The 20,749-nt window shown below is 43.2% G+C and overlaps 1 protein-coding gene across 5 annotated transcripts; it reads left to right on the top strand.

Annotated features, from left to right (window-relative positions):
• The first annotated feature begins 115 nt into the window (after window positions 1–115).
• On the top strand, window positions 116–18,970 carry LOC111963978 (mediator of RNA polymerase II transcription subunit 15). 5 transcript variants are annotated; one of them, XM_023987599.2, is made up of 20 exons: window positions 116–168; window positions 3,028–3,266; window positions 5,890–5,980; window positions 6,474–6,561; window positions 8,079–8,130; window positions 8,245–8,271; window positions 8,395–8,559; window positions 8,989–9,287; window positions 10,344–10,667; window positions 10,894–11,004; window positions 12,533–12,643; window positions 13,250–13,374; window positions 13,518–13,648; window positions 13,928–14,062; window positions 14,149–14,212; window positions 14,311–14,377; window positions 14,555–14,715; window positions 14,933–15,099; window positions 17,170–17,268; window positions 18,425–18,970. In XM_023987599.2, the coding sequence occupies exons 3-20, from the start codon at window positions 5,904–5,906 to the stop codon at window positions 18,559–18,561; spliced, it is 2,340 nt and encodes a 779-aa protein (XP_023843367.1). In that variant the 5' UTR covers window positions 116–168; window positions 3,028–3,266; window positions 5,890–5,903; the 3' UTR covers window positions 18,562–18,970. The 5 variants fall into 5 exon arrangements, with proteins under 5 accessions (XP_023843367.1, XP_023843368.1, XP_023843369.1 ...); XM_023987600.2 differs by lacking the exons at window positions 116–168; window positions 3,028–3,266 and having other exon boundaries at window positions 5,850–5,980; window positions 8,992–9,287; XM_023987601.2 differs by lacking the exons at window positions 116–168; window positions 3,028–3,266 and having other exon boundaries at window positions 5,850–5,980; window positions 13,521–13,648.
• Window positions 18,971–20,749: the final 1,779 nt, after the last annotated feature.

Raw genomic sequence — 20,749 nt, 5'->3', positions numbered from 1 at the left:
TTAAAATCATATGTTAAAAAGATAAATTGTAGAAATAGGCGGAGTGTATATGACTGTTGCAACTAGTGACGACCAAGTATATTTTTACGTCACTGACACCTCGCGCGAGCGCTACGGAAGAGGAAGACAGAGGCCCAGGTCGACGGGAAATCTTTCTTCCTCCAGCAGGTAGCGTTTTTCCGTTGTTTCGCCCACCAAGCAAAGAGTTTTGTATGGAGGTCAATAGTGGTTTCCATCCAATTGGCGACAGATTTTCATAAAAATAATATGCGCATTTCCCCATCAAAAAAGTGGATACAAGTATGTGCGTGAGGAAGTAGGGCACATTAAACTATATTTTGCGGGTGAATCCGGATGTTCTAAATATAAAATTAGATTCCATCGCATTTTCAAATCTACTGATGGTTTTCTCACAAAAAAGATTTGCGTTATATAGCGAGTGTGCCACCTCCGGTATTGGCAGTTAAATTCTTGCCAATATTGCATGTATAGCCTACATGATGAGATTATTATGGACAAAATAGAGATTATTTTGTCAAATGGCAACCAAGCATCGATGATAATCATGTCACCAGAATAAGACCCTCGATATTTATTGGAAAGGACCATCAAGCTCATCACCTGCACTTTCACCACCATGTGAAGTTCATCATCATTTATTTCGTATGTAGCCAAATAAACTGCATGATTTCCTGATGAGTCGTTGTGGGAATACCACGCAACATGTCATCACGTGACTCCAAAGCGTTTCCAACGACATTTCTCACATAATTAATTTTACAGACAAATTGATCGCACATTGTCTAGTTTATTTTGTTTTGTTAACATTTGGAACGTTTATGGAATTTGTTTTTATCTGACATGTACTTCACTCACATAAAAAGGCTGGATGGAAACCTGGTTAATCAACAACAAAAAGTTATGGTTTATTTGCTACCTGAGGATTTTATTTGATCAAATAGAAGTGTCATAAGGTTTCAGTTATGAGTGTACTGATATAAATAGGACACCTTAAATCCAGGCAACTTGATTGTTGACTTGATTCATGATGACTGCTAGCTAAGATTTTGAAAGTATGACGTTGACATCATACAGGCTGTGTATGTTTTGGTTTTACAAAGATGTGTAAATAATAACATCCAACCAATTAATTGCATACATTTTTGCCAATCCTCAGTTCTAAACATGTATTTTTCTTCTCTATGCACATTATATATTTCCCTGCGCGCATATGACACACAGTTGGTGGTCGGAGCACGTCTCTAGAGCCACTGAGCCGGAGGAGCGTGTATTAATCATGCTGTAGGCCTAGGACTCATTGCGGCCAGCACTATCATGTCAAACGAACGACTAACATGAACGAGTCAATCAGAAAGACATATCATGACTCTCGAGTCAGTAAAAAGAGTCGTTCAAAAATAACTAATCGTTCGCAAGCTGCACATCACTAGCATTTCTGCTCAAGCACGGCCAACAGCAGTAGGGTACAGATTTTCATGCGAATAGTCTAGAATCTGCATAAAGAAATATGTGCATTTTCCTACTGGTATTTCCACCAAATGGACTTGTTGCATAAAAATCAGTGCGTGATGAGGTAATGCACACAAAACGTAGACTACTTTTTGCTTAAGTTTTCTTGTAGTCCTACCGATTTTAAAAAATCTAAAGTTGAACATGTTTCCATGGCTTTTTCAACTCTGATAGTTTTGTCACAAAAACTGTTGTTAAATAGCAAATCTGCCTACTCTGGTCTTGGCACATGCTCTCTAGCCAACAGCTTGCAGATGCTGGTAGGCTAGTATACAGTGCATGGTTTCCCTGCCTTCTCTGATCCACCTCAAGTAGATGACACCATTCTGTATACTTCTGGCCTTTCTTTGGACACTGTGTTAACTAACCTCCAGACGAGCTTCAATGCCATACAACTCTCCTTCCGTGGCCTCCAACTGCTCTTAAATGCAAGTAAAACTAGATGCATGCTCTTTAACGGATTGCTGCCTGCACCTGCCCGCCCGTCCAGCATCACTACTCTYGACGGTTCTGACTTAGAATATGTGGACAACTACAAATACCTAGBTGTCTGGTTAGARTGTWAACTCTCKTTCCAGACTCACATTAAGCATCTCCAATCCAAAATTAAATCTAGAATCGGCTTCCTATTTCGCAACAAAGCATCCTTCACTCATGCTGCCAAACATACCCTCGTAAAACTGACTATCCTACCGATCCTTGATTTCTGCGATGTCATTTACAAAATAGCCTCCAACACTCTACACAGCAAATTGGATGCATTCTATCACAGTGCCATCCGTTTTGTCACCAAAGCCCCATATACTACCCACCACTGCGACCTGCACGCTCTCGTTGGCTGGCCCTCGCTTCATATTCGTCGCCAAACCCACTGGCTCCAGGTCATCTATAAGTCTTTGCTAGGTAAAGCTCCACCTTATCTCAGCTCACTGCTCACCATAGCAACACCCACCCGTAGCACGCGGTCCAGCAGGTATATTTCACTGGTCACCCCAAAGCCAATTCCTCCTTTGGCCGCCTTTCCTTCCAGTTCTCTGCTGCCAATGACTGGAACTAACTGCAAAAATCACTGAAGCTGGAGACTCATATCTCCCTCTCTAACTTTAAGCATCAGCTGTCAGAGCATATGTGCATGAAAATCTGTCACCAATTGGATAGAAACCTAGCTAGTGATGGTAAAAAAATTACATTGTGGGTTTCTGAAAAAAATTATATCACTTTTCCTGCCTATATGAAGTAGATGCCAATCTGAAATGACACAATGTGTTGGATAATTAGTAGGCTTATCCCCCTAATTGCCTGGAAAAACCCCACTGATGATGAGTGGAGGTAAAAACATGTTCTTAGCCTACCTACATCTAATCATGTTGACCACATAGGAGGACATCATTATGTCCAAATCATAGGAGGACCTTGATGGTTCACCTTTAAACAAAGACATTTGGCTTAAACAAAGAAATTTGGCTTGTCACCAAAAACACTCACAAACTTTTACAGATGCACAATCGAGAGCATCCTGTCGGGCTGTATCACCGCCTGGTACGGCAACTGCTCCGCCCACAACCGTAAGGCTCTCCAGAGGGTAGTGAGGTTTGCACAACGCATCACCAGTGGCAAACTACCTGCCCTCCAAGACACCTACAGCACCCGATGTCACAGGAAGGCCAAAAAGATCATCAAGGACAACAACCACCCGAACAACTGCCTGTTCACCCCGCTATCATCCAGAAGGCGAGGTGAGTACAGGTGCATCAAAGCTGGGACTGAAAAACAGCTTCTATCTCAAGGCCATCAGACTGTTAAACAGCCATCACTAACATTGAGTGGCTGCTGCCAACATACTGACTCAAATCTCTAGCCACTTTAATAATTAAAATTTGGATGTAATACATGTATCACTAGTCACTTTAAACAATGCCACTTTATATAATGTTTACATATCCTACATTACTCATCTCATATGTATATACTGTACTCTGTACCATCTACTGCATCTTGCCTATGCCGTTCGGCCATCGCTCATCCATATATTTATATGTACATATACTTATTAATTCCTTTACACTTGTGTGTATTAGGTAGTTGTTGTGAAATTGTTAGATTACTTGTTAGATATTACTGCATGGTCAGAACTAGAAGCACAAGCATTTCGCTACACTCGCATTAACATCTGCTAACCATGTGTATGTGACCAATAAAATTTGATTTGATGTATCGTTTTTAAATGTGCTGTGATTCAGGCAATTTGTGCTTCAAATCAACATTTCGAGGTATAGGGGCCTGCTTGATGATTAGCCTAGTGTACGCTAGTCAGTCTACACACGATTCATGAGTAGATGTCCCCACCAGCATATTTCCCTATTTTCAATTCCTGTCAATCCTCAACTTCCCCTCCATTCAAGCTCCTCTGAAGTGTCATCTGGCATAGCATTCTATTCTGAAAGGGACAGGATGCATGTGAATGCAGGAAACATTGCCACCCAAGACCCTCCAAAAAACATAATGCAAATGAATACATGAATACATTAGGACTAGCATTAGCATGAGAGGTTGTTTTGTAGATTTTGTGAGTCAACCATAACATTTGGTCCCATTCAGTTTCTATCTTCCTCTCTTGGTTTGGAAATAGAAGAGTTTTCAGAGTACATACCTCTTGAGACTGCTACTGGCACAGAGTTGGTCTCATCACTGCAACACAGTCTGAATGTTAATAGATTTGCACCCACTGATTCTTAATGGCTAACGCCTGCCAATTCCCACATTCTTGCAAAGGCTCACTGGTGCAACAAATTGGATGAAAACCTACAGGAGTTTTTTAATGTGAATGTATAATATCTGCTGACTCCAAAACATAGGCCTAGGCTACTTCACTGACCAATAGGGAAATTAAATACCATGTAGAAAGATTTACAGAATTTCTGTGAACCTACTGATTTATCTACCATTTTTGCATTCTGGTTCCCAAAAAAGTAATTTGTTTCATTTTCACTTGATGAATTTACCAACATGTGATGTTGGTAATTGGCAGAGCCTTCTATTGCAATAAAGGTATTTGGTGATTATGAATAAATGGGTCAGAATGACTCAAATTACGACTCCCACAGGAAGCAGCACCAGCTCAGTCAAAAGTAGGTTGCTAGGTTCAAGTGGGGGTGAAAACATACAAATGCCTCATCCAAGAATGACAAATTCAGTCAAATCAATAAAAACACACACAAAAAAGAACAACTAATATGGCAGTGTTGGAAAGAAGGACAGACAAAGATGGATGTACTGAAGTCCTATGCACATCAAAGTAAGACCGGTTTGTTTGTCCATTATTTTAAACAATAAATGTAATAACATGTATATAAGGAAATTATGTCAATATGTTACTATTCCCTCTGCTAAAATGTACTGGAATGCAGCCCTAGGACAAGTGAATTGGAACAAAGTTTTATTGTTGTCTGGTAAATATTGTATATCTAATAAGGTGAAAGAAGTATCATACAAACTCATTCATAGAATCTACCATGTAGATTACCTGTAGACCTTTATCATACACAGATTTAAAATAGCTATTGATAACAAATGTGTATTTTGTGGTTGTGACCCAGATACTCTTGACCATTTATTTTGGGACTGTTCTTATGTCAGAAGATTTTGGAGTGAGTTAGAAGATTTTATTTTAAAATAAATGACTATTGATGTTAATCTGAGAAACTGATATTCTGTTTTGTTTTGATCCAAATGATATGGACCCTGATTTAACTTTCATTGTTAATTTGTTTATCTTTTATAGATGATTCTTTATCCATAAAACGAAGTGGGCAGAGAACAAACCCCTCTTCACATTATTTAAGATAGAATTTAAATATTACTTTGAAATGATCAGTAAATGTAAAAACAAAAAAGCAATATGCACCATAAAAGTATTTAACAAATTGAAAATTAATCTTGATATGTAATTCCCCTGTCTGTTAGGTTTATATACTCTTGTTTATGTACTCTTGTACATGTACACTGTACATCCTTGCAGTTCAGATTGACAGCCCCATGCAGATGCCTCACTTCATGTTGCAAAACTCAGAATTTAACGTTTTGTAGATCCATGAAATTCAGAGGCCTACTCCTAAAATTCCACCCCCATTGAAAGTATTCGTTTACAATCAGAGATTAGTTTATGATTAGTTTAAGCACTACTAAAATCACATTAAGCACTACTAAAATCAATCTAATCAGAGATGTCTTTGAAAACTACAGCTACATTATTGGAGATGTAGCAGCTCTTGAATGGATGGAGAATTTAAACCGGAAGTACGTTTATGTTTTCTATTTATGCTTTTTGGTGCTGCATTCATTCAAAGCCTACGTTTGCAGATTGTCTGAAAACGATGTCTGCAATGGAGGTCCCAGGACCAGAAAGCGATTGGAGAAGCCCTGCATTCCGACAGAAAGTTGTTGCACAAATGTGAGACAATTTAGTTTTATTAAAACTTTGTAAACGTTGCTCACGTTGTGATATTGTATTTACTCCGCTATTATCACGACAGTGGCTAGCACACCACAGTTAGCCAAATATGTTAGCTTCGCTACTGAACATGTTTGATATGAGGCCGTAAGCAATGCATCATCTGGGTTGATGCAGTTAGCTGCATGTGTTATAATTTGACCATAAAAAATGCCTGAAGTTTTGAGACGAACTAATTGGGCGTTCAGCTAAAGGTTAGCCAAACTAGCAGGCAACTAGCCTTTGTTATTGCTACTTCACTTCCTATGTAACTAGCTAGCTAGCTGCGAGGTATAGTCATCACAGACCCGGTGACATTTCTGCTTGGCCACATTTAGAGTAAGTTGCAGTTAATCTTCCATGAATATAATATCGCTGGAATGTGTGTTAGCAAAATACAGCAGGCAAAATATATAATCTTCCAACATTCGTTTGATCTGAATCTCTTTTTCAGTGAAGAGGCGATGAGAAAGGCTGGGACTGCACACACGAAGTCCAGCAATGATATGGAGAATCATGTTTATGTCAAAGCCAAATCTAGAGTGAGTGAACGTTTTTAATTTACACACACCTAGTAACCTCATCATGGGTCATCAGACAACACTCAGTAACATGCTATATAATTAACTGGAAATATTGGTGAAGAATGACCATCTCATCTACACTGAACGAAAATGTAATCGTAACATGCAACAATTTCAAAGATTTTACTGATTTACAGTTTATATAAGGAAATCAGTCAATTGAAAGGAATCCATTAGGCCCTAATCTATGGATCTCACATGACTGATATGCATCTGTTATTCACAGAAAAAGTAGGGGCGTGGATCAGAAAACCAGTCAGTATCTGGTGTGACAACCATTTGCCTCATGTAGCGTGACACATCTCCTTTGCATAGAATTGATCAAGCTGTTGATTGTGGCCTGTGGAATGTTGTCCCACTTCTCTTCAATGGCTGTGCGAGGTTGCTTGATATTGGAGGGAACTGGAACACACTGTTGTACATGTTGATCCAGAGCACCAGCATGTCTGGTGAGTATGCAAGCCATGAAGATCTGGGACATTTTCAGCATCCAGGAATTGTGTGGAGGTGATGGCGGCACATGAGGTGATGGCGGCGGATAAATGGCACGATCCTGTTACGGTATCTCTGTGCATTCAAATTGCCATTGATAAAATGCAATTCTGTTCGTTGTCCTTCGTTCATGCTTGCCCATACCATAACCTCACCTCCACCATAGGGCACTCTGTTTACAACGTTGACATCAGCAAACCGCTCGCCCACACGACGCCATACACACTAAACTGTCTGCCATCTGCCCGGTACAGTTGAAGAGCACACTTCTCCAGTGTGCCAGTGACCATTGAAGGTGAGCATTGGCCCACTGAAGTCGGTTATGATGCCGAACTGCAGTCGGTTCAAGACCCTGGTGAGGATGACAAGCACGCAGATGAGCTTCCCTGAGGACGTTTCTGACAGTTTGGGCAGAAATTCTTCGGTTGTGCAAGCCCGCTGTTTCATCGGCTGTCCGGGTTGCAAGTCTCAGACGATCCCGCAGGAAAAGAAGCTGGATGTTGAGGTCCTGGGCTGGTGTGGTCTGCGGTTGTAAGGTCGGTTGGATGTATAGCCAAATTCTCTAAAACAATGTTGGAGGCGGCTTATGGTAGAGAAATTAACATTACATTCACTGGCAACAGCTCTGGTGGACATCCCTGCAGTCAGCATTCTAATTGCATGCTCCCTCAAAACTTGAGACATCTCTGGCATTGTGTTGTTGAAAAAACTGCACATTTTAGTACTCTTTTATTGGCACCAGCACAAGGTGCACCTGTGTAATGATCATGCTTTTTTAATCAGCTTTGTGATATGCCATACCTGTCAGGTGGGTGGATTATCTTGGCAAAGGAGAAATGCTCACTAACAGGGATGTAAACAAATGTGTGCACAAATGGAACATTTCTGTGATCTTTTACTTGAATCATGGAACCAACTCTTTACATGGTGCATTCATATTTTTGTTCAGTATAATAATGGTGTTATTGTTTACTTCTGAACAGGAAGAATACTTGTCCCTGGTAGCAAGGTTGATCATTCACTTCAGAGACATTCGTAAGTACTTCACATACTTTTCCTATCTGCAATGTAGGTCTAACTCTTGTTCATATTTTGAGACAACTATTCTGTAAAGTTGAGTTACGTAATGGTATATTTTTTGTTTTGCAGATAAAAAGGCACAAGGAGGAGGTCTGGGTGAGTTGTTGTGATTTCGCTAAATATGTTTTCCTTTACTGAAAGACATTCAGAAGAATATCTATGTAGCTACTCATGCCGCTACCCATGTGTAAAATGTATATACTGTCTCCCCTCTTCCAGATCCCATGAATGCCCTTACAAATCTCACAGGGGTTCCAGGGGTTCCAGGGGGCATCGCCATGGGGCCTAGGCCACCTGGTGCACCCATGGGTGGTATGGGGACCATGGGGCAGATGCAAATGGGTCAGCATGCAATGGCAGGTGTGGCTGGAAATCCTCAAGCGAGTGAGTGTATTTCTGAAGCTATTTCACTTTCTCACGTTATTCATGTTTATTTGAATGCTGCCGCCTGTTAGCCCACAGAAACAATTGGATCAGTAGCCTACTGGTCATGACATTTTGATTTTCGATCAGGGACCTCCAAACTCATATTCCTGTGTCCTCCATGAGGCTCAGAGCATGTGAGCAGAGATGAGTGGGAGCAGAGCGAGGAGCGGAGTGGGCACAATTTGACTGCAGCTGGGGAAATGGACGTGGAGCGCTCTGTGTGCAATAAGCTGGATTTCCGACCGCTCAACTCGGCTCACAGGCACTGCTCTACACTCATATTTCTGTTTCCTTAGTAACGCTCAGGTGTAGTGCTTTTCCTCCAGGGCTTTCCCCAAGTTCTCAGCTGGAGGATGTGTGTCTGTTTTGTCCACATCCTCCCTGTAGTAGGAGGTCCAGGGCAGATGCAGATGCAGCAGATTGCCCAGCAGCAGCAGTCCATTCAGTTCCAGCAGTTTCAGGCACAGCAGCAACAGACAGCCATGCAACAACAGCAACAGACGGCCATGCAGCAGCAGCAGACAGCTATGCAACAACAGACAGCCATACAGCAGCAGCAGTTTCAGGTCCAGCAGCAGCTGAAGCTGCAACAGTTACAGCAGCAACACCATCAGAACCAACAGCTCCAACAGCAGCACCAAAACCAGCAGCAGCAGCAGGCCCAAAACCAGCAACAACAGAACCAGGTATAACAGGGATGCAAACTTGTCCATTTTTGACGATGTTCGCCGTTTGGATCTCAAAATAGGTAATCCACGTGAGTTGTGTAGAGCTGTAAAAAACTGACAAAAAGTGTGCAGGCGTAGAGTGTATCACCCATAGTGCTATACAAAAGAGCCTCGAACAGATCTTCTCCCTGTGATCACTACCTTCTCTCTCCAAATGAATGACTGAGCACAGAATGCATCCCTACACTGCCTACAAATAGAATATCAGAGTTCAGAGCGTGATGTCAGATTTGTCATGTCAGAATGAGTGCTTCATCCAATATCACGTGACAGCTGTGAGCAGCCAGCCACATCCCCTAACCAGCCATTAGCCTACTCAGCTGCTTCTCTGTCCATTCTTTCTGTGCATCTCCATCAGTTTTTAAATGTTATTTTGTCGTGATGGCGAGCTGAGGTGTGCAGACATTATTGGAGCGGCTCGCTGCGCAAGCGAAGTGGATACGCCTCTTTTAATTTCGCCTGTAAGAACAAGAAGGGCAGTTGGCTTCACGCAGCCTCTTAGTGCCATAGAGGAAAAACGGAGCACATTGACAGTCAGGCTTGCCATAAGTTTCTAGCCCAAACCACTCCTTACCGGAGCTACCTTCTCCCCCTTTCTACCTCGAATTGGCACACATTTTATATAATTTTATAAACCATGTCGCTGGAAATGTTAAACTACTCGCGTGCCACATGTTTTTGGATGGATAAAAAGTGATCGGGGGGCAAACCCTGTGGTATCCTGATACTACTCGGAATCGTGATACTTGGCCTGGTATCACATCGTTAGTAAAATGTTGGTATTGTGACAATTCTTTTCACTTTTGGCCCCTCACCAGTTTGTGCCCCTGTATAAGTTCCAATCTCCACCATGATGGTATGCCTAGATGTACATCAAAAGTTAACAGAGACATACAGAAGGCAGTTCAATTGGTTGATCTTTTGGTAAATAAATATAAGGATAAAATGAGCATATTTATGGGCTTCAAATAATCTATCTTTAAGTATTTACATGCCCTCCCCATCTCTCTTCAGATGCACCCATCAAGGCTCCAGCAACAACAGCAGATAGTTCAGTTACAACTCCAACAGCAGCATGCACAGGCCCAAGCACAAGCCCAGGCCCAAGCACAAGCCCAGGCCCAAGCACAAGCCCAGGCGCAGTCCATTCAGCACATGGTTCAGCAGCAGCAGGTTCAGGCCCAGTCTCAGCCCCAGGCGGCCCAGCTACCCCCCCACTCTCAGCAGCAGCAGGGCATGGTGCCCCAGTCTCTCGCTGGACAGATGACCTCCACACAGCACGTGCCCATCAGCTCGCTCAGTCAGCAGCAGCAACAGCTCAAGATCCAAGCATTGCAGGTAAAGCAGAGGTGGTGCTATGGAAAAAGATTAACATTAAGTTTAGTTCACCCTCTGTAGAATAGTGGTGTCCTTTTTGTTGTCCACTCTAAATTTGTAATCTATAGTTTCTGGGATAACACACCTATTCCAGTATATTTTTTTACACACTCCTCTGCTTGCTTGCTTCCCTATGCGTGTGTGTGTGTGTGTGTGTATGTGCTGTGTTCTGTTTGTGTGTGGCCAGGCTAGAGCGATGCAGCAGCAGCAGCAGCAAGTCCAGCAGGCCCAGCAGGCAGCGCAGCAAGCCCAACAGGCGGCAGCTCAGGCCCAGCTAGCTGCAGCAGTACCTGGACAGGTAAGAGCACAGCACTGCAAGCTGGTGTGTAGTGGGACTGATTGACTGACTGGGGACTGACACTTGTCACTGAGCTTGGCCTGGAGTGAGTGCATGCTTTCAGATTCACCCCTTTGAAATTTCAGCAGTTGATTTAATTTTGGGTCGCAAGCTCTTCTGTTGGTGTTAAATGACTTGAGGAAGACAAATTATATTTTTCTGTGTTGCCTGTTGCCATACTTAAGCTACTGCCATAGCCAGGAGGTAGTAATGCTTGTTTTATAGCTCAACGTTACCTACAGAGACTTAAGTTAGCATCTATTCTAATAATTGCATCATTGCTGCTTGATGGCTCAGGCTCAGGGGTTCTTTGGTTTGAACTGAATAATGAGTCTCCTACATAACCCAGGAAATCAATTTAGTTTGTTGTCATTTGAATATGATGCTTTCTGAGAATTCCTTGATAGGCTTGGTACTCCTGTCTCTATCGCTTCCAAGCAAAATAGGGATGGAGCTAGGATTCACTTCCACAAGCCACTTACCCCATCCCTTCTCTACCAAACTAGAACTCACCTAGACCTCTTCTCCCCACCGCTACTTCTCCCTATTGAAAATCCCTGGAAGTGTGCTACTGCATTTCTCAGAATGAAACCCACGGGTGGGCTGCTGAGAGAAAATAAAGTTGATCTCCCAGAGGATGTCTCTTTATTGTACCTCACAGCAACGTTAGAATGTCTTGTTCCCCCTTCATGCATGTGTGTTGTTCATGCAGTGAATGCTGCAACTGCATGCTTACTCTGCCCTGCAAACCAACAATATTCTTTAACTCGGCTGCTGCATCTACCAGCGCTACTGTTACTGTAGATGCAAATACATGGCATCATCAATCATTGAAGGGCCCCCATTCTCTCATCCAATTGACCAATAGATACTGTTTGGGAAATCCCTGCCAAACCTCCTACTGGGGGTACCAGTGAGGTTCCACCATTCAAAATGCAATGCCTATCTACACAACCGTCGTTTGATAAAACCATTGAAATATTTTCCAGACTAGAATGTTTAATAAATGAATGTTGAATAATTTAGTAACCAAAAATGGAGATCTATGTTATTTCTAGTCAGTTGGCAATGTTGACCTACTGTACTTAGCTAAGCCATTTAAATAACTGTCATACACACTGCATGGTTTGGCCTAAAGAGGAGAGGGAGCATGTTCCCACTGGCCAGGCAGGCCTCATCACTGTTGTCATGGCAACTGTTTGTTCCGACTCCGGAGACAGGGTCACATGCTTGGCAACGCTGTCTCTCTCTCACCAGGGTTTAAGATATGACTGTAACTGTGGCTCTGTCTGTGTGTCAATGAGTGTGCGTCCATGTGTTTGTGCATGTCTGCTTGTGCAATGTATTTTACAGATTTTGCTCCTGGGAGCGTGCATGCATGTGTCCGAATGTTTTTATTTTTTTGTGCATGCATGTGCATCATCTCCACTGATGCATTGCATTTCTTGTTTTGCTTGTGACGTGTATGTTGTCCCCTCTGTCCTCCAAGATGATGATGCCCCGCCTTGGGATACAAATTCCACCCCGGTTGCCCCGTGCTGCCCCGAACCCTGCCATACCTCCAAACTCTGCTGCCATGGGAGGACAGCAAATGCCACAGGTATTTACGCCAGGGTAGAGTGACCAGGCAGTCTTCCTACTCTGACCCTGACCTGACCCTCATGGTGACCACCACCTCTCCTAAAACCGTGTCCCTCTGGTGTGCTTCCTTATGCCAACCCTCATCCCTCAGTGCAGCCCTCAAATTTCATCCCCACTCTACCCAAACCTCCACTCCTGCTTCTTATACAGACCAGTGGAATTAGATCTGATAGTAAACATCTGTTCTCATGCTCAGTATAGATATGCATGTGGATTCATGGAAAGAGAGCTGTGCCTTCTACAAGCAGGTTCCCATTTGGAATCCATTAAGGGTAGGCCTATAGATGTGATTGGAAATGCTGTTGTTTATTTTGCTCAGTGTAAGGGTGTCTGGCCAGTATTCATCGTGTATGGTAAGTGCCAGTAAGACAAGTATTTTCTTCCTATCTTCCTCAGTAGGCACTCAGGCCCTGGTCGGCGTAATGTCTGAAGGATCTTTTCCCCCTGCTATCTAGGATGGATGGCAACGTGATGCAGCATCCAACCAGCTAAAGATGTGCTGGGGTCTCCAGTGATTGGCTTGTCTGGTGTGAGCCCCCCATTTTTCTTTTCACACCCTCCATAGGTTCAGCAGCACCAGATGATGTCATCGCCCTCGCCGGTACAGGTACAGACCCCCCAGTCCATGCCACCCCCTCCCCAGCCACAGCCATCCCCACAGCCCCCGTCCTCCCAGCCCAACTCAGTCAGGTGAGCAAAGATGACAAGCCCACTCTCTCACTTTATGTAGCGCTTTTATTGACTTGAATATGGCATTCTAAAGTTTTATTTCAAGTCTAGTCTTGAAATAGAATGACTTTCTCTGGTGTCAACTGTATTGCGTTTCTTCACAGCAGTTCTGGTCCCACACCGTCGCCAGGTGGCTTCCAGCCTAGTCCATCCCCCCAGCCCTCGCATAGCCCAGCCACCGCACGCACTCCCCAGAACTATAGCGTCCCCTCCCCAGGACCCCTCAACACCCCAGGTACTGTCCCAGCTCCTCGCTGGAGCAGAGGTGGGGGCCTAAGCCCCTAAATATCATACCTCACATCTGATTGTTTTCCTTACTATAGTTTACATTCTTAAATCGGCTCTATGTAGGATTTTGATTTGTCTGGAACCACATAATTTTCTATTTGCATTCTATGCCAAATATTGGAAGACCAATCAAGCCTTTTCCCGGTGTCCCCAAGACTATGTAAACACATTCAATGTACCTGAGGATTCTAATTGTTGTACCACGTGGTTGTCTGGTGACGTGAAGGGAACCCCAGTTCAGTGATGAGTCCATCCGGGGCCAATCAGCAGGAGGACCAGCAGTACATGGAGAAACTCAAACAGCTTTCCAAATACATTGAGCCGCTGCGCAGGATGATCAACAAGATAGACAAAAATGAAGGTATGCACTCACGCCATGCTCTTTCTTACTTTTCTTGCCAGTCTTGGCTGTTCCCACTCACTAAAGGGAGTTTGCGTTCCCAACAGATAGGAAAAAGGACCTGAGTAAGATGAAGAGCCTGCTGAACATTCTCACTGACCCCAACACAAGGTAAAATAATACAAGTGTGTTGCTTATGTGTGTCAGTGTCCATCCAAGTTTGTCTCAGCAATGGTTATTGAATGATATTTCCTCTCCCGGACTTGCAGGTGTCCTCTCAGAACCTTACAGAAGTGTGAGATAGCACTGGAGAAACTGAAGAATGATATGGCTGTGGTAAGCATGAGACTGTGTTGATAATCTTTGTGCTGTTATATTGCTCCTTGGTTTTCAAAATGTCTTTCTGTTGTGAATTCCTAAAGGTTACCCATTGAATGTGAATCGGCAACAATTCAACAAAACGTTTGCTTATTTAGCTCCTTAACAACTGACTTTTTCCTAAACCTGTTATAGCCGACGCCACCCCCTCCACCTGTGCCCTGCACCAAGCAGCAGTACCTGTGCCAGCCCCTCTTGGATGCCGTCATGGCAAACATCCGCTCGCCTGTCTTCAACCATTCCCTGTACCGTACCTTCGCCCCAGCCATGACAGCCATCCACGGGCCGCCCATCATGTGAGTTTACCCTAACCACTCCTTCATGTCCAGAAACACTACACTTTAGGTCAGGGCATTGTGGAGCATCCCTGCTTTAGATCTGTCCACCACTCTGTCGTTGATACAAGACCATCCTAATTTCCTACAGTGCATAGAGAAAGTGTATTAAAGAGTACAGTAGCTTTGGGATCAGGCCGTCATCTGACACCCATGTCTATTCTCTCCCACTCCACAGGGGCCCCATCATCGCGGCCCGGAAGAGGAAACACGAGGAGGATGACCGTCAGACCATCCCCAACATCCTTCAGGGGGAGGTGGCCCGTCTTAATGCCAAGTTCCTGGTCAACCTGGACCCCTCGTTCTGCAGTAACAACGGCACTGTGCACCTCATCTGTAAACTAGGTGAGTTAAGGGCTGAGGTAGGCAACTAGATTCAGTCGCGGGCCGATTTTAGTTGGAGCGGATGTTCTGCAAATTGTTTATTTTATTTTATTTAACCTTTATTTAACTAGGCAAGTCAGTTAAGAACAAATTCTTATTTACAATGATGGCCTACCAAAAAGCAAAAGACCTCCTGTAGGGACGGGGGCTGCATTTAAAAATGTAAATATAGGACAAAACACACATGACATGAGACAACACTACATAGAGACCTAAGACAACAGTACAGCATGGCAGCAACACATGACGACAACATGGTAGCAGCACAAAACATGGTACAAACATTATTGGAAACAGACAACAGCACAATGGGCAAGAAGGTAGAGACAACAATGCATTGCGCGAAGCAGCTACAAGTGTCAGAGTCCATGATTTTAGTCTTTGAATGAAGAGATTGAGAACTGTTCCAGTCGCTAGCTGCAGCGAACTGAAAAGAGGAGCGACCCAGGGATGTGTGTGCTTTGGGGACCTTTAACAGAATTTGACTGGCAGAACGGGTGTTTTATGTGGAGGATGAGGGCTGCAGTAGATATCTCAGATAGGGGGGAGTGAGGCCTAAGAGGGTTTTATAAATAAGCATCAACCAGTGGGTCTTGCGATGGGTATACAGTGATGACCAGTTTACAGAGGAGTATAGAGTGCAGTGATGTGTCCTATAAGGAGCATTGGGGGCAAATCTGATGGCCGAATGGTAAAGAACATCTGGCTGCTTGAGAGCACCCTTACTTGTCGATATATAAATTACGTCTCCGTAATCTAGCATGGGTAGGATGGTCATCTTTCAATCAGGGTTAGTTTGGCAGCTGAGGTGAAAGAGTGATTACGATAGAGGAAACCAAGTCTAGATTTAACCTTAGCCTGCAGCTTTGATATGTGCTGAGAGAAGGACAGTGTACCATCTAGCAATACTCCCAAGTACTTGTATAAGGTGACTACCTCAAGCTCTAAACCCTCACGTAGTAATAACACCGGAGGGGGACATTATTCTTACCGAACTACATGATCTTTGTTTATGAGGTGTTCAGAACAAGGTTAAGGGCAGAGAAAGCTTGTTGGACACTAAGAAATCTTTGTTGTAGAGCGTTTAACACCAAATCCAGGGAGGGGCCAGCTGAGTAGAAGACTGTATCATCTGCATATAAATGAATGAGAGCACTTCCTACTGCCTGAGCTATGTTGTTGATGTAAATTGAGAAGAGCATAGGGTCTAGGATTGACCCTTGGGGTACTCCCTTGGTGACAGGCAGTGGCTGAGACTGTGGATGTTCTGACTTTATACACTGCACTCTTTGAGAGGTAGTTAGCAAACCAGGCAACGACCCCTCAGAGACACCAATACTTAGCCGGCCCACAAGAATGGAATGGTCTACTTTATATAAAAATAGCAGCACAACATTGCTTAGAATCAAGGGCAATGGTGACATAATTTAGGAAATTTAAGGTTGCAGTGACACATCCATAACCTGAACGGAAACCAGATTGCATACCAGAGAGAATACTATAGACATCGAGAAAGCCAGTCAGTTGATTGACACATTTTTCCAACACTTTTGATCAACAGGGCAAAATAGAAATTGGCCTATAACAGGATCAGCTTGATCTCCCCCTTTTAAATAAAGGACGCACCATGGCTGCCTTCCAAGCAATGGGAACTTCCCCAGAGAGGAGAGACAGGCTCAGCGATGATAGGGGCTGGAACCTTAAAGAAGGATCTAAACCTGACCCAGATGGGTTTTTTGGGGTCAAGTTGAAGGATCTCCTTTAGCACCTCAGACTCAGTGACCGCCTGCAGGGAGAAACTTTGTAGCGGAGCAGGGGGAAAAGAGTGAGATGCATCGGGGATAGTCGCATTAGAAGGGCTGGGAGATGAGGAAATATTGGATGGGCAAGAAGGCATGGCTGAGTCAATCACTTATGGGCCAACCGCTAGTGTAGGGCATTGAGAGATGAAGACCGGGGGAAATCACACTATTCTCTCTCAAATATAAAATAAATTGATGTCTGACGTTATTCCTTGCCTCTCTCTTCCAGATGATAAGAACCTGCCAAGTGTGCCTCCTCTCCAGCTCAGCATCCCAGCAGACTACCCAGACCAGAGCCCTCAGTGGGCAGACGACGGGCAAGTGTATGGTAAGACACACTGGCTTTCTCTGTATCCGTACATTGCATTCGGAAAGTATTCAGACCCCTTAACTTTTTCCACATTTTGTTATGTTACAGCCTTATTCTAAAATGGATAAAACCCTTTTTTCCCCCTCATCAATCTACACACAAAGTGAAAACAGGTTTTTAGACATTTTTTAAATGTATTAAAAATAAAACACACATACCTTATTTACATAAGCATTCAGACCCTTTGCTATGAGGCTCGAAATTGAGCTCAGCGGCATCCTGTTTCCATTGATCATCCTTGAGATGTTTCTACAACTTGATTGGAGTCCACCTGTGGTAAATTCAATTGATTGGACATGATTTGGAAAGACACACACCTGTCTATATAAGGTCCCACAGTTGACAGTGCATGTCAGAGCAAAAACCAAGCCATGAGGTTGAAGGAATTGTCCGTAGAGCTCCTAGACAAGATTGTGTCAAGGCACATCTGGGGAAGGATACCAAACATTTCTGCAACATTGATGGTCCCCAAGAACACAGTGGCCTCCATCATTCTTAAATGGAAGAAGTTTGGAACCACCAAGACACTTCCCTAGAGCTGGCTCTCGGTTACCTCTTGGTCAGGGAGGTAACCAAGAACCCAGTGGTCACTCTGACAGAGCTTCAGAGTTCCTCTGTGGAGATGGGATAACCATCTTTGCAGCACTCCACCAATCAGGCTTTTATGGTTACTGGCTAGACGGAAGCCAGTCCTCAGTAAAATGCACATGACAGCCCACTTTGAGTCACGTCTGGAGGAAACCTGGCAAAGGTGTTTCAACAAACTACTGAGTAAAGGGTCTGAATACTTTTTTTTGCTTTGTCATTATGGGGTATTGTGTATAGATTGAGGGGGGGAAAACAATTTAATCCATTTTAGAAAAAGGCTGTAATGTAACTAAATGTGGAAAACGTCTAGGGGTCTGAATACTTTCCGAATGCACTGTATTAGTCAAATTTACTCTACTTTAACTTTGGCTGTAATGGAGAAAGTATCCCAACATTACCGTGACAGTTTAAAATGTTACAAATATATATATATATATATATCTATATATTTATTTTTAGCTTGTCTCAGGTTTCAATGCATTTTCGAGTTGATTTATGCTTTACTTTGTCTTCCTCTACTCTCCAGGTGCTAACCCCTTCCTACAAAACGTTCACAGAAACATGACCTCCAAGCTCCTACAGCTCCCAGACAAGCACTCAGTGACTGCACTGCTCAATACTTGGGCCCAGAGTGTCAGACAAGCCTGTCTTTCTGCAGCATAGACAAGAAGCTCACCTCACCTGTGCAGCAAACCATGCTGGGTACAACATAACTTATCACGAAGACAGTGCAAACTGGAAGGAGTGGGCTACCACATCTTGGAGCACCAGCTCTCCCCTATCACTAGGGTGTGCTGCTGAGGGTTCTATACAAACTGTATTATGAGAAGGTCCATTTGGGATGAGTTATGTAAAGAATTTTGAGTTGAGAAAATGTATAACCAATAACTGAACACGTTGCGGTGTAAAGCTTTGAAGTGTGTGTATATGTATGTATATATATATATATATATATATACTCATAAGGGATTTGTTTTTTTTTGTTATCATGAATAAAAACTTTTCTGTTCACCTGTGTTTTCATGAACCTAGATACAGGTAACTTCCAAAATAAAGGAAACACTTCAGTAAATGAGTGATACAAAGTATATTGAAAGCAGGTGCTTCCACACTGGTGTGGTTCCTGAGTTAATTAATCAATTAACATCCCATCACGTTTAGGGTCATGTATAAAATGCCCAGTAGCTCATTGTTTTGGCTAGTGTGGCTAGAAGTGATCTCAGTGTCTTGGAAAGAGTTGTCTCAAAGGATTAAAGTGATCTCAGTGTCTTGGAAAGAGTTGTCTCAAAGGATTATAGGGGGTTTAAATGGTGTCTGTCACCAGATTTTAACACAATTGAACACTTATGGGAGATTCTGGAGCAGCACCTGAGACGGTGTTTTCCACCACCATCAACAAAACACAAAATTATGACATTTCTTGTAAGAACGGTGTCGCATCCCTCCAATAGAGTTCCAGACACTTGTAGAATCTATGCCAAGGCGCGTTGAAGCTGTTGTGGCCCAACACCCTACTTTAAGACACTGATGGTGTTTATTTTGGCAGTTACCTGTACATCCAATTCCCATAAGACAAAATACAACTAACTTGACCAACAACGGCACACCAAATTAAGTTTAATAGGGAGAAATATAAATTGAACTTTATAAGTTAACATTCAGTCAGTAGTAATTTCCTGGAAGTCCTTCAATGGCCATAGTAGGAGTCTACTTTTGTTAGTGAAAGAGGCTTGGGTTAGTGTGGGCTGGGCCTGCTGTACTGCTAGTCCCTCAATGCATTGTTCTCAGCCTGATCCTCTGTGGACATATGACATTTTTAACAATACTTTTTTCCAATAAAAAGTAGTTCATTGCATCCGCGGTGGAACCCAGTTTCATAATATTACCATATCCCAGCTGCCGGCCGTAGTTTTGAAGTAATCACGAAAAAACAGGCCTTATTTTAGGGCATTTTTCACCCTGCCAGCTCCTATTAGTTCTATTGAACACGATGGCACCAACTCGCCTTCTGAACGTTGTAATACCATTTTTGTTGTACTGTGTCACAATGGCAGCTTCGCTATAGTTGGAAATGGAGACCTGCTCACGTTGTTTATAGTTAAAATGTAAACAAAAAATGACTCGTTACTCTGAGGTCTTCCCATTGGCTGTCCTAAAAGTAGCTAGAAGTCGCTAAATGACGTCGACGCAATAGGATATGGGAATGATGTCGTGGGAGACAGAAAGTGAGTAAAAAACACCCTAAATATGTTTAGAACTACAAATTAACTTTCTTCTGTCGATTCTTGTTTTTTTTTAATGTCACAATTCCAACCCTCCTTTATCCGGGCTTGGGACCGGCAAAAGTGACCCAAAATTAACACTCTGGCGGAGTTACTTCGTTTTTAAATTTATTTTAGTTTCCTTAATTTGGTTTTGTTTTTAACCTTATGGTCCACTTAGGAGCCGACAAGTCACAGTAAAACATGAACATTTTTAACCATAACATTTTTTACATACAATCTAAATGGACCAAAAAGAGAAAAAAATAGAAAAAACTGTCAATGGCAATGTGAGAAAATTATGGTAACTAGTCTGGCCCTAATTCAGGTAATTTAAAAAAATTTAAGCCGGGGCGGGATCAACCAGCGGCGGCTTCCAGCATGCGCGATTCATTTGCAGTCTGGACGCAGAGGAGTGCTCTGACTGCAGCTGGGAGGGACTGCTGTGCGACGACCGGGCCGCCTGTGAGTGCTTTGGGACGGGGGTGGGTCCCCCACCGCAGCACCCGCTGCTCGTTGAGAAGAGTAAGAACGATACGTGCTTTCACGTCAGTCTCAAAGTCTCCAATAACACCAGAAAAAGTCGCTAG

Source organism: Salvelinus sp. IW2-2015, linkage group LG5 (genome assembly GCF_002910315.2).
Source record: "Salvelinus sp. IW2-2015 linkage group LG5, ASM291031v2, whole genome shotgun sequence".
In the NCBI taxonomy this organism is placed as follows: Eukaryota; Metazoa; Chordata; class Actinopteri; order Salmoniformes; family Salmonidae; genus Salvelinus; species Salvelinus sp. IW2-2015.
Note: the sequence above shows the minus strand (reverse complement) of the source record. Positions and strands in the feature narration are given on the sequence as shown.

What these genes read in the sequence shown, in the direction of transcription:
- LOC111963978 (XM_023987599.2), top strand. Translation starts at nt 5,904, where the DNA reads ATGTCTGCAATGGAGGTCCCAGGACCAGAAAGCGATTGGAGAAGCCCT. An exon ending in CATTCACTTCAGAGACATTC is followed by an intron (nt 8,131 to 8,244) that starts GTAAGTACTTCA and finishes TTTGTTTTGCAG; the next exon opens with ATAAAAAGGCACAAGGAGGA. An exon ending in GGCTGGAAATCCTCAAGCGA is followed by an intron (nt 8,560 to 8,988) that starts GTGAGTGTATTT and finishes TCCTCCCTGTAG; the next exon opens with TAGGAGGTCCAGGGCAGATG.